General features: G+C 39.2%; 1 protein-coding gene across 1 annotated transcript in view; it reads right to left on the bottom strand.

The window, feature by feature from the left end:
* The window catches only part of snd1 (staphylococcal nuclease and tudor domain containing 1), a 190,478-nt gene that overhangs the window by 66,859 nt on the left and 108,861 nt on the right, over positions 1–14,758 (bottom strand). The window contains exon 17 of the mRNA XM_015028139.1: positions 4,796–4,984. Within this exon, the coding sequence (XP_014883625.1) occupies positions 4,796–4,984 (189 nt within the window). The remainder of the gene's footprint in view (positions 1–4,795; positions 4,985–14,758) is intronic.

The following is a 14,758-nucleotide window of genomic DNA, read 5'->3' on the forward strand; positions in this document are numbered from 1 at the left end:
TTCCAGAGAGTTTTTTCCTCCACCCTTCTCCGAAACAGAAGCACAACTGATGCAGGTGCCTGACTCGGTCGGTTTTATGCAGTCCTCGCCGTCCAGTACGATCCAAAAAACTGTCAAAGCAAATGAAGCAAAGGGGAGCATGACGGCGGTTCAATGATCAGCCGAAGGAGGACGGAAGAAAGGGGAACGTGATGAGAGTGAGCGTAAGGAGGCGAGAACGTTCAAGAGATTAAAGTCAGACAGTGGTGTATGAAGAGGGCTGAGCTGGGCAGAGAGAGAAAAGGGGCGGGCGGCGATCAAAGAAGAGGAGTCCTGTGACATGAAATATCTTAACAAGAGTTGTCACAGTCTTTTGGGCTCTTTTCTTCTCCCTCTGCCCCGCTCCACCCCCACTGTCCGTTCAACCACACTGAGACCCATCAGAGTCTGTTAATCTCCTTCAAGGTTAGCTAATTACATTGAAAAAAAATGTATCAAGAAAGCCCTATTTGGGTGATATTGAGTTCAAATTGGTCATTCATTTCTGGATGAGGCACAAAATGGTTGCCACAGGAAATTGGCAGAAACTAGGTCACTATAGGATCAGCTGATCTAGGCAAATTTACAAATCTGCCATGTTTCTTCCATTTCTTGATTCTCCTGAACTCCAGGGAATGTTCAGGGCTGTAGAGATATTTTTGTATCCATCCCAACCAAATGAATGGGCCTTTTACACTACAATCAGTAGGGGACATATTCACTGCACTCAGGTGATCTCCATTCAACTCATGGTGAGACTAGTGCTAGCAACTGACTGGACCTCTGTTGAATTAGGTCAGTCACTTCAAAAAGAGGGTGAAAATGTATGCAATCATTTTGTGTCAAATATTTACAACCAGTTTTATAGAAATAGTTTCCAATTTGGCATTAAATGTTTGTTTTTTTTTTTTTTGTTTTTTTTTTGTGGGGTAAATTATAGTCAAAAAAGCGAAATTTAGTTGCTATTGATTTGTTTCCGAAGACAATAAAAGTGTAAAACACCAAACGGGGTGAATACCTTTATAGGTATTATACTTGTATAGAAAATAAACAAAAAGCTGTCAGCACAAGAGGATTGAGGAAAACAAAGCTTAAATTTCCAAAGCACAGAGCACTTCTGGGATTGTAGATTGATTTCTTTTTCATGACCCCGCTTCTTAATTTCTGAGCATTTCATTTTTTTTTTTTAAATGAGATCGTCCCCGAGGCATAACCGATAAATTGACAAACCAACTCCCACACCTGCTCAGTCAGAAAACTCGAATCAAAGCTGCAGCCAACATCTCTGCAGTCAAAGCCTCTGCTCCCAATCCACAGAGCCAAGATGCTGTTGCTTTTTTGTCAAATTTATTTCTATTGCCTGCAGCAAGAGGAAACGGGAAACACATGAACAGCAGCTATAAGACACTTCATATTAAAAAGACAAATTCACTGTTTGATTTTTTACAGCCTGGAAATGCTTTCCCATTCAGCCTTATATCACTATATTGTTCAAAATGGTTGTTCTCTTGACACAGAAAAAGTATTTAAATAAGGCCCATATATTTCAAATTTTTCTAGATGAGGTAAAAACTTTGGAAAGTCCATCCCAGAAGCATAATGTTAGCCAATTTGAACACCAATTGGGTCCAAATTTGAAACCTCTTGTTGCTGATTTGTAGTAAAAAGAATTTGGCAGTCTGTGCTGGAAACCAACCATTTTAAAAGGAGAAGCAGGATTCAGATTCTATTCTCCACAAATGTGGAATAAACATATGGAATGAAAACATGTGGAATAAGCTAGACAGCTGAAACACAGTGTAATCTAAATCAAAGCTAAACACCCACCTGTTTAGAGTTGCCATTGATTGGTAATAAATGGGACAATGATCAGCGTATTTGATGTGAATTTGATGATGGTATTTGACAAAATGTAATGTTTATTGCTTGTTTTCGTAAATGCTGACTGTATAATGAACTGCCTTGTTGCTGAAATGTACTACACAAATAAATTTGATTAAAATCAACTCATCCAACCAGAATTACACAAGAATCTTGTTGGGAGTCATAAAAAGAGTCAATTTGTTCTGAAAATGTAAAGTACATGTATGCAAAAATTTCTAAGCAAACAAATATATATATATATATATATATATATATATATTTTTTTTTTTTTATTTTATTTTTTTTTTTTAAATAGACTATAAATGGATGTCTGAATCGGTGTTGATTAGGGAATCTCGACCTCAAATTCAAAGTTTCTATCAATTCTGAAAAAGGAAGAGTTGAAATTCATAATTTAAAGCCCAAAAGTAATATTGTATTCATGCCCAATGCACTTATACTTCTGACTGCCACTGTATGCATATCAACTATGAAAAAAAAATAATAATTGAAGAGCAAAGAGATTCGGAAAGGCACCCAGATGTACAAGTCATGTCTCGTACATGTAGGGAGAGTTTAATTTGCTGTGAGCGCTGTTCCAAATATTGTTCCAAGAGGAGCTGATGGGCAAGATTAAAACCTGCTGAGCTCTGGAAAAGGCTCGTCTTCCAACCCTTTGGAATTCCTCAATTAGAACATAATCACTTTGTCCCATTGGTCTCATTTTAGCAAAATCTCATATTCACTTAAGACACTCCAGCTAAGCAGTTTTGGTTTAGGATGCTACAGCAGCAAGCTTCTCTTCCCCCTTTGTTGACCGGAGTCCCAGCTGGTCCACCAACGCAAACTTTTCCTTAATAAACGCGTGTGTTTGTGTTTTTGTGTGTGTGTGTGTGTGTGTGTGTGTGTGTGTGTGTGTGTGTGTGTGTAAGCGCGCACAAGCTCTGGCGCATCCTCAGTTTATTAGGACAACCTTGTTTTCTTGTAGAGATGCCTGACACAGCAACGACTGATGTCTTCCACATCTACAGCCGCAGGGACAATAAAGAGAAGGCGATGAGAAAAGAGGAAGAGAGACGGGAAAGGATGCAGTGTGCCCTACCTTACCACAGCCTACACACAGACACGGACCAGCCAGCCACTACTTCAAAAGAGAAAGACTGAAATAAACTGCCGGGCTCTCAGCTTTTCTCAAGGTGGTCTCCAAGGGTTAATTAGAGCTCCAAGTCCCACCTCATCTGCCCTGGAGTTGCGTAGTGTGCAGAATGCAACCGAGGGGCGCTGTCCTGTACAAACACGAAACTATTCGCAACGAAGCAAATCGGGCAGTAGCTGATCTGTCCGCTGATGCCTCTGGCACACTAACATCAACCATAATCACCATCTGTCTGGTCAATGCAGGCCCCCATTCTGCCGCCTTTCCTCAGGTCAGTTCGAATGAAAACCTTGTGTTCCAAGTCAGTCTGTCTCAGCGCGGCGGAACAGGACCTGGAAACCTGGAGTGAAATTCCTAGAGGTGTCAGGGAATGTGTGGTCAGATTGAACATGGCAGGGACTGGGTGTTCACATTGGGTAGCAAGACTTTTTTTTTTTTTTTTTTTTTTTTTTTTTTTAAGAAAAAGCAAAGGTTCACCTGCAGACCACTCTCCAGATATTCATCTCCTGCTGCCAGTGTTTTTGGGGGAGGAGATGTAGAGGAAGGAGGGGGCATGGGGGGAGGGGGGCACAGATGGAGAGTAATTGCAACAAAAAGAAGAGAGCCGAAAGCAAACAACACTGTAGGAACACGGCAACTACGAACATGATAGATTCTTTGGAGGCAGAGAGAACAACCTCCTCCTAGCTCCGGCGATACATCACATTTATATGGGATGAGGAGGCATTTGTGTGTCCTCAAGGACCCAAATAAGTAGAGAGTGGGAGAGAGAGAAAGACGGAGCAAGTGAAAGAAATAAGTTACAGAGATAGAGAGAAGGAGGACAACGTTGACAGCTGGCTGGGCACTTTGTGCATCTGCCAGAGGTGACTCGTGGAGCCATAATGAAAATGCAAGGCGAGATCAGGATCAGAGTGAGGGGGGCCACCATCCATCACACAACTCCCATTGAGGATAGACAGCTTCAATGATAACAGCAAATGTGCCCATTTGCAAAGCCTGCATGGAGGAACTTCCCAACAGTGATGCTCGACGTACGACGGCTTCTGAATGCGCGTTAATGCATTGTCGACCAATTTACAGTGCGGTGTTCATTCACAGAGAACATTTTCACATTTTGTCTACCTGCAGCCACAACTGACAATGTAAGTAAGGTGATAGTTCAACGGAAAGCAGAGCAATTTAGATATAAAAAAATTTCACAAGCAAAAATATTAAAGTGAACTTTCCAGACCAATAAATCAATGAATTACTTAAATAAATTGAAGTAATTAATTTGAATTTTAATATTCTCAAACATCTCCACTTTTACTTCCGTCACTGGATTCCAAACATACATTGATGTTTCAGGAGGGCTGACATCTTAAATCGTGCGAGATATAAAACCTTGGGCTGACAAACTTGCAGACATGCCTAGGACACCACATCTCAAACTTGACAGGAAGCTAAATAAATACTGATTTTATTCTTGAAGCTGCTGGTTCCAGTGACAACCGTGTGTTTCAATAAGAGCGCCAGGAGAAATGGCACTACTGGCTATGAAGGATCATGTCCTGAGCCTTCAGTGCACCAAAACGAAACTAACCGAGATGCTATCTGTGCTCTGCCTGAATGAAATTTACAGTGGCATTACAGTGAAGGATGTTCACGTCACGACAGCTTCATGAGGCCCGCTTTTTGACTTGGAGGTCCAGTTCGCAGAGAAACCTCTCCGACTGTATGTACAGTAGTTTCAGTTCCGCTGATAATGAGGCCTACCTTCTCTTTCTTTTGTCTGCACCCCTCCTCGGCTGAAACCAGCGCTTTGTAGTAGGCGCTGCGTTCTGCTGTGAAGTGGACCTTGGACAGAGCGTTCTCTACCAGCGCCACAGACAGATTCACGCCTTCAATGTGCAGCCAGCCAATGAAGTTGCCCGCTTTGTCCATGCTCTCCACTTCAACTTCAACCTAGGAAACAAGAAGAAGAAGAAGAAGAAAATAAGACAAACATTCTCATTTTGTTGTTGCGTACTGGGAGTAGCAAATAAAATGCTCTGAGATTCTGAAAAATAGGCAGTTTTTCATCAATGGAGACCTGGGGGCTTTCTAATGATGAAGTATCAAACAGACCGATCCCATTTCAACTGCTCGGCTCCCGATATCCCAGTGAGTGCTCTGACTGGAGACGGGCTTCTCTTTTCTTTCTTCAAACACAAAACCCAGCAATGCCCTCTTGTCTTCAGATTCACTGCAGTCCTTGACATTCTTAATTAAGCTCTTTCTGCTTTCAATAGCGCGTCTATTCACACCAACAACGGGAACCGAAGAACCTCCGCAAACAGGCCAGGCTGTTAGGGTTTTTAAATGAGTGCTCCACATGCACTTCAAACTTAATTAAGTCTCTAAACATCACCAGGCTACTTTTTTTTTTCTCCTCCCCCCCAACAACGTAAATCATATTCAATTAGTAACAGCCCGAGCCCCGACTCCTTTAAGTAAACAAATGAGGACAACAAAGGCCCTTACACTGCTGACAAAGTAGAACGGGTCTCGCAAAGTCGCTCTTGATAGACTATTACCAAATTCTGTCTATTCAGACTAATTATCTATCCATAACAGTTTGTTTTAGAAGTGATGGATGATCAAGGATAGGTTTTTTTTTTTTTAAAAAACGAAAGTCAGCGATAAAGTCAGAGGACAGGTGTGCTTTCAAGATAGGGAGAAGTCAAGTAATTAAGACTTGAACTGCTTAGCCCTGCAGTCACAAGGGAAATCTGAAGGGAATTAGGTTTGGAAACGGCTCTGTCTTGTTCTCATCTACAGTTAAAAAAAGCTTTTATTGCAGCGTGCGTTATATGTTTTATTATTAAGCACAGATTCACAGCCTACTGGCGGAGCCAACTTTTCAGGGCCTCTAACAACGCAAAAGTTACCATCTGCTTCAAGATTTCCATTGGTGCTATAAAAAAAAAAAAGGACTAGTTTTAAGAAGTCTGGACTACATGGGATCATCTGCACATCAAAATCCATAACGCCTTGATAAATTAAACCTGAACTGGATAAGGATTTTTAACATTTTCCTTTAATAATTGGATTTTATCCCGTGTGTCCAGAGATTTATTTTGATTTAATCAAAAATAAAATCATTATACAAGAGAAGCGCAAGGAGCAATCCTCCCTAACCTCTCAGGTCCTGAATAAAACATGCAAGCTCACCAAAATCCCGTCTGCCTCCGCATTATCTGCTTTATTTCACTGCCCATCCCTCTTCCTTTTGCAATTTACAACCATCTTCATTTTATTCTGGTCTTGAAGTGCAAAGCCACTTGCATAACGATGCTAAAAGAAACTGTTTGGCCTTCACACATTACAATGTGAAATGGAAAAGTGGGCAAAAAGTGAAAAAAGGCCAAAACCACATGCATGCCAATTTCAGATCAGAGAGAGAGAAAAAAAAAAAAACAACACTCTGAATCAGATGTTTAAAAAAAATCTGGATAACGAAAATGTAATTTTTCTGAGATTCTAGTGCCTTAGTGATAAGTGTTGTAGGGAATCTAAATAGCAAGGCAAGTGAGAAAATATGTCTACAAGTTCAGTAAAAATGCAAAAGTACAAACAAATAAAACAAACGAGAGTCATGGGCAATGCTGACAACGACTTCTCGACTAATACCAGAACAAATTAGTCTGCTTTGTTTCCCAGAACACTCAGGCAGGAAACTTCATTTACCACATACCGCTAACCTTATGGAAGGAAAATTAGCCAGCCACTGACAACAGCATACTGATGATTACAAGATGACTGCATGGCTCAAGTCAACACCTACAGGGACGGTGTTAACGCAGGAACTGAGCGCTATTAAAAGCAAACAGGCTTCCTGAAGAACGTCAGCACATCCTCTGAACACCAGTAAAATTACATGAATTGACTTCGCATTTACAAAAGGCCAAAACCAACACTACCTTGTCAAATACACAACCTCTGAAAAAAAGCATTTCTGTGTGGCCATAATATTAAAAAAAATACAAACGAATAATACAAAAACTGTTCGACTAAATACATGAAGAAGTCAGGAAAGTGAACAAATGTGAGATCCTGAGTGAAAGTAAAAATGTCAGATTTATGAGCACCAGGACCACTGACCTTGAAAGGCTCATCAAATAAAGCGAAACTGGTATTTAACTGAACAGTGAGAAGGGAGGAGGCTAATACTCACGCCAAAAGGTGAAATTAAAAAGGATGAGTTCATTTAGCGCAAAGGCTGAATAAGAGATCAGGAGAAGTGTATTGGACTACTTAAGCTTGTAGAGAAGATGTGGAAATTGACTGATCAATGTTCCACAAAGGGTCCTTGTCTTGTTCATGGATGCAGCTCAGAAGATTGCCTAAGTAGGAGGATTTAATCAAGGTTTAGTTATTGCAGTCCACTGGCTTGTTTAGCTAAACATGTTCAAATTGGAATTTCAGAAATACTAATCAGGCTAATAAAAAATGAAATGCAATCCAACTAATTTTGATTGTAACATTTGGATTTGAAAGATTACTATTTATTTAATCATGCGGCTTAGCATAACGTGACCTTTAAGTTGTCTCATAACCAAAAGCTTTCTAAAAATGTCTCCCAGTGAATGAAATATATAGATATTTCCCATCTGCTCCTGTACTATAAAGCTGTCTCTGCTAATTCAGTTTTACATAATTTTCAGTCAAGGCTGTGAAATGAAAACGTATGTGAGGAACGTCACATTTTTACATCTTTCAGAGTACTTTTTTCCTCCCTCCAAGCATTCAAAAGCTGAATTTACTGTTAAAATATCCCCTGTAAGGATTACCGCTTCCCACGAGACGCATCCCCTAAAACCGTTCCAACATTCCTTCCTTTGCATGAAGAACCCATTCATAATGGGAAGGCTTGATTTTAAAGTTTCATGCTGAATTTGAGTTCCTCTCCTTTCAAATTTAAATAGGTTTGGTCTCAGCGTAGAAAGGAAAGGGGAGGTGGAGAGGAAGCTGCTTAGAGCAGAGCCCAGATGGTTCCCAGTTGAGGCCTCCTTCGAGCCAAGATGGCTCCCGCCGGAACACAAATGGGCTTTGGTAATCTCATAAATGCTGGGATTGTGTCGACACAGCGGACAGGAACCAGAAAAGGTGAAACGCACACGCATATGAAGGCTGTGACTGTGTGCACGTGTGGAAACACAAGCGCGTGAGTGTTTTTTGGAAGTGCAAAAGAGTTATTTGGTACAAATTAAGTGGAAAAACGGCTAAGCCAACTTGTTTAATGGAGTTGGCTGTTCAAAATTAATAGTAACATAAAAAGAAAACTGCAGAAGGTGACGGCTCTTGCGAGTGTAAAATATTGAACAAAAAATAATGGAGCAAGCAGCTTGAAACAAGCTTTAGCTTTAGACTTTTCAAGAAGAAACTCTTTGCTCTCCAGTCCATGTCAAATTGCCTTGCTGGATTTTATTGTCTAGTCAAAATGAACCTTTAGTTTAGGCCTTTGAGTGATTTTCTCAAAGTAATCTGAATTTTGCTTGGATATTTTTAATATTGTGTTTAAATCCAGAAAAGAAAATGCGCATCCTAATGGAAACCTCCAAGTCGGCCAAGAAGCTGTTGGCAAATCAAGAGATCCAACAGTCAGCTACGTTTAAAGAAAACTGTATGAGACGAAAAAAAAAAAAAGAAACGTGGCAACTTTTAGTTAGCTTCAAGTCTTGTCAATAAAACTTCTGATAAATTAATAGTGAGGAGATAATTAGCATTAGGTATGCTTTTATTATGTAAAAAAATAATCTTATCTTTCTAAGTGTAGTTCTTATCTCAATGGAAATGTGAAGTTCATTCTTCAGATTCAACTCCTAATTGAAAAGTAACAAGACTCGTTTTATTTTAGGGGAAAATTGCCAATGCTTACACAGCAGAAAGTAATTTGATGTAGCCATTATCTGCTACTCACTAAAACATTGGCAACTAATAAGAATTCTCTTGATCACATCCCATCCAAAATATATGTGTATAATAAAAAAAAAAAAAGCAAAGTAGGCTTGATGGAGATCACTGTGGTCCCAATCATGGTACAAAGCCATTTAGGAGTCCAACGTGGCAGGACGTGCACCAGGCGTAGCTTGTGTTTGTATGCATTCTCTGATCAGGAAAAGAAAGGACGGTCTTTACAAATTACAAGCAAAGCTGGAGATTAATTGGTCAGTTAAAGCTTGCAATCATTTCTGGAAATGGCTCTGCCATAATTCACATAAAATTTAGTGCATGTTTCAATGAGATCACAGAGATTTAACTTTGCACGTGTCGCATTACTAGCTTGGATCGTAAACATTTTAAAGGCCACAGTGTGGATGGAGGCAAATTCAGCATCCATTTGTTGGACAGCCAGCCTGTGTTGACTCTTGTGTGTGTGTGTGTGTGTGTGTGTGTCCATCACACACACACAATATGTCTGTGTGTGTGTGTGAGATGGACAGCTGGAATGTGAGGAAGTCTATGCCAACCTTGTTGACTGTAATGTGCAGAGAACACAAGGAGAACAAACTGGCAGGTGCAGATGTTTGGGAATGTCTTCATTCATTCTCATTAAGTAACAAGGCGGCAGCTCCTTTTGTTGCTACCGTTTTCCCCCACCTTGCTGGCACTCTCAACTCTATTTGCCAGCGCTTAAAACATAAAACATCAATTTCTGAGTAGTAAATTTGATACTGTAACTCCTAGAAACAATAACCGCACAGATTTTATTTTTTTTACTATTTTACTTCCTCCTTATATCCATTGTGACCCTTAAAAAAAAAAGAACAAATGTAAGAAAATAAAAGTACTTGAATAAACCCCACCTGCTGCGAGTGGTTTGCTCATTCAGCAGAATAAGAAACCAATTAAATCTCAAGCCAATTAAAGTTCTGATTTGTCAATGATGATCAAAGCCAATACTATTCTGTAATTTCATTTTTTTAAAATTGGTTATAATTACGCAAAGAAAAATTGCACACAGACTCAAATGATCAAGAGCAACATCTGAGCAGAAAGCAACTTATTAGCCCATTACCACACGGTGATGAAAACAGTGTGAAGGAGTTGCTGACAGCTTCATATAAGGAACGCTACAAACCAACTCTGAAATGTGCTTCTGTAAGTGGAAGTTTGAGATTAATAATGCAATATGCATTAGACTATGTGACATAATAGAACTGTTATTGGATGCTAAGCAGAAATCAGGGGAAACATCACTGGATGACTTGTGCTTTATTCAAAGAGTTGCTTAACACCATTTGATTGGGGGGGAAAGGGTGGGAAGCCCCAAACAGCAAATGGTGACCTTCAAGAAATCCCTCAACAGTCAATTACCAGCACTCACGGTCATTACTAAAGGTTCATAATGGGCCGTTAATGGGACACAGTGACATGTAATATATTGGAAATGAGTGTATGCACACGCATGTATGATTGCATAGTATTTATAAATGTTTTCCAGGACTAGGCAGTTCTGAAGCAACACAATGCCATGCGCCAGCCGTCCATTTATATGAAACGTGCTAAATGTGTTGGTATGTTACTGTGATCGAACAGTGAGGAGGGGAAAAGGCCAGTTGGTTCCAGAAGTAATCTATAAATATAGATCACCTTAAAATAAAAAAAGGAGAACCAGACAAACAGGGAAAGAGGAAAATAAATTAATGAATTAAACCCCTATTGATTTCTTAATGGCACAGATCAGGCAGGGATGTAAATAGGGTGTTAATGGAGCCTGTAATTAAAAAAAATATCTTCACATGGAAAGATAGAAAGTGCAGCAGCAGTCAGAATAAAACTGAACCAGGTGGCAAACTGCTGACCTTTTTAACTGCAGCGATAATTTCAAAATGGAAATTTATCTCTGTGGCAAAAAATTAACCATTGTATTCTTTTATATCTGCTCATATCAGACATCGGTGTTACGTAATTACCCTCTTTCACTAGCTTAGAAAATATATTTATTTTACTTGGAATGTGTTGAAAAGTACAGACTGGCTTTAACTGTAGTCTGAACAGCAGTATCATACACTCCAACTGACATCTGAAATGGGTTTCAATCTAGCTGACATAACGATTTGATGGCTGAGTCACGATTAAAGATAATCATATCCACATTTTATAATAACATCAGTAGTAAAATCCGGGTTGGGGGGAAGTTCTTACAGCTATTATGGCAAACTATTAGTAACCTCAGGTCAATGTCACTATTTTACTTTCACTTGTCTATTTGATAATGAAGCCAGTTAAGCATCAAGTTGAGGATGAACAAGGAAATTGTTTGTACAGACTTTGCTCTCCCCCCCCTCTACCCCCCAAGTATGTACAAACAAAATATAGCAGGCCTGACATTGATGCACAAACGTCCACGTTGGACAGGAACAGGTGTGTGCACGTCTCTCCAAGAGTGATCAATGTGACTCAGGAGGTCCCATGCATCACTGTCTGTAGCAGGCTGCTGTCTGTTAGGGAGCGGGAAATGGAAAGTCAAACTGCTTCTCAAATGGCAAAGGCCATTAATGGTTAGGAAAGCAAGCATGATTCCCACCATTAAACCGGCCTGATGACCATTAATGAGATTTGCTTTCATCAATAGATAATTGATGTTTGCCCCACATCATTATTTTGACTAAGCAGATGAGTATACCCAGGTTTTGTACCGACGGTTTGTGGACATAGAGAGTACTTGGTGGGCGGAAAACAATTTGATTAAATTACATGTTGTCGCTCGATTCTTTCCGACTTGTGAGACCTTTTAAGTGATAGCTATTCCAAGTTTGACATAAGTGTTTGAGTAGCCTGGCAGACAAAAGTGGAGATAAAAATGCAAGCAGCACTCTTTTTGCAGTAGTGGTCTTTAAGGCACTTCATAAATCCTTCGACTAAGTGTCTCTCCGGTGATAGTTCAGCATGGTCACACTGCCAACCATTTAATTACTGAAAGAAAAAAAAAAAAATTATTACCTCAGCTGGTTCAGTTTCAGATTTCCATTTTGGTCTGACTTAAAGACCAACTGCCATTTTCATTCATATCCGAACTTCAAAAATAAAAGCCCAGTTTAAGGCCACGAGCATCTTTTTGGCTCAAGCAGGCCTAACTCTTGTGTGTTGCCCTCCAAATGACTCACAGTTGGCCACCAAAGTAAAGCAATAAATTATGAAATGTTGTTCTGCTGGAGGGATTAAGCTGACTGCACCAGGCATTTTAAGTGGCCTATTGTCAAAAGAAATGTGTGTCTTTGCTGGTGGCATTAAATCTAAGAACAAAGAAATGACTGCATTATTTTACTTGTACAAAGTTGTTGAGAGTTATAGACTTTAATAAAGAAGATAATCCAATGCCATGAGCTTGTAGAATTATTATTATTATTATAATGTTTTTTACAGTACATCTGTTACTGAGACTGCAGCTGCTACGTCGCTGTAGTCTTTGGTAAGCCCCAACACAGCGAAAAGGTCAGTGACACTGAGAAATACGAAACCTCTTGCAATGTAATGTTGACCGACAAGATTCCACATCGGTTTGTCGGTCTCTATCTGGCCTTTGTAATGAATCAATAGCGTTGTCAGGTTGGTTGATCCTTAAACCAACACAATGCCCCTCGCTGCCTCCTACTTGAGTGAATTACCTGGATGATTCTCATCCTCTTGTCTCCAATGCGTGGGTTCCTACACTATTTTTTCACGGCTAAATTTCTCCTACGCCACATTTAAATTTCCAGCTGTCAGTACGTTTTATGTCAATTTTTTTTTTTTTTAGCATGGATACAAATACTATGAATTTACTAGGAAACTTTGTTCCATATTTTCCTTTGTGCACTGTTCAGATCTGGAAGCTAGTCATTACAAAATCCATTAAGAATTCCACCAATAAATCACAGACAGGTTTTTACATGCACAAGTATTGAAACAGCTTTTTAACAAGTTACTTTGAAATATTTCTTTTCGCCAAGATTAACTAAATGCTCAAGTCAGCAAACCTGATCATGCTAAACATGTAGTTAAATTGGTTTATAGATTATTTGTTATCCAGATGGCAGAAAAGCTCAGATTTCAACACAGCGGAGCACGAGAAAGGCTGCAACATCCTGGTTATTAAAATCAATAACAGCAATAACTACAATCCATCTCATTTTAAGAGAGGGATGACATGGCATGCCGATCGATGAATATTGAGCTACATTTGTATTATTACTAATATCATATAATTCCTTCTTAACTGGATGGTGGCGCAGGCTGTAAAGCACAAACAGAACTGTGCTTATCGAGTTGTTGTCACAGCAATCCGAGACTTGAAATGGATGTGAAAAAAAAGAAGAAAAAAAAAGTTGAAAACAGTGGTAGATGCAATGTCATTTAATTTTTAGGTATTTTGGACTTAGTTCCCAAGGGGTAAATCGTATTCTGGAGAAAAGATATTCAGAAGCCCCCAGGGTGCTGTAAACCCATGAGGAGAGGCAAAAGTCCAGATCTTCAAAATTGCTGCCTAAAGCAGTAAAACTCTGTGGGAAAAGTCAAGCCACATTGAGCACATAAAGGAGAGGTCAAAATTATTGGAGAGGGCATTAAGCTACATTGCCTTGCAAAATGATAGCACTGCTTTCCAACAAATCCATTTACACGTCCAAGTGCAGAGCCAATGGAGTTTGGTCATTATCTTGCAATCAATGTGCAGCGCAGCAACGAAAGACACGAGGGAAGTGGAAATGACAGTGGCATGTTTTTACAACTAATTTTGAGAGCTAATAAAATGGGAGATCATCCATTCCCTGAAATTAGGAGATTGCAATTTAAATGGTGCCATATTTTAGATGGGCAGCAGAATACAAAGGGGAGTACACAGCGGTAGGGAAATCTGTTTGTTAGAAACGAATGTATAAATAACTAGTAACTACAGAAAGCTTTATCCATTTTTACATAAGTATAGCACTTCCTTTATTAGATGTTTGTGAAAATCTTGTGCAGTTTAGAACATTCAGCTAAATTTTAGGCATCAAAAATGATAATGAGTCTAAAGACTAAAATCGTAGTAGTACATGAGACTTATTTTTGATAAGTGACCATCTTGTTATTACACCAACAAGTTTGGCATGTTTTGGTGCAACCACAAGCAATTAGAAACCTTATGTTCAAGTGGTAAGAGGTAGCCAAAGTGTTGAACAGTACCATGTAGAACAATACCATGTAACAGTAGCCTAATTGTCATTTTCTTACAGTATTAAACTTAAGCTTCATCCACAGATCAGCAGAGCCAAGCCAGACCAGCCGACATACCTGATTTCCAAGCCAAAGCTAAACTGCACCAATTTTATTGAAGGTTTTGTTGAATGTTGGCAGTGTCAGATCACAGTTAAACAATCCTAAATGGTTTATGCAATTAGCCCTTGTCAAGGCTAACAGATAAAATTAACTAATATAGCCTTGTCTTGAAGTTTAATGGTTTAAAATTCAAATTCACATGAAAACGGTTAAATTCAGGTCAGTACATGGTTTTTCAGCAATGTAGGAAACAATTTGTTATGCTGTTGCATTTTGAGCTAACTCGTGTGTGGGCGGCAGAGGACTTTGGGGAATTTGAATAGAATAGTAATTTGTCCTGAAAGCCAATCACTTCAATATTTGTAAAAAAAAAAAAAAAAAAAAAAAAAAAAAAAAAAAGGGAAAAAAAAAATTTTTGGGGGGTTTTTTTTTTTTCCCCCTTAAATTAAAAAAAAC

The sequence above is a fragment of the Poecilia latipinna genome, unplaced genomic scaffold (genome assembly GCF_001443285.1).
Source record: "Poecilia latipinna isolate Pla-1442-1.1 unplaced genomic scaffold, P_latipinna-1.0 Scaffold115, whole genome shotgun sequence".
Lineage (NCBI taxonomy): Eukaryota > Metazoa > Chordata > Actinopteri > Cyprinodontiformes > Poeciliidae > Poecilia > Poecilia latipinna.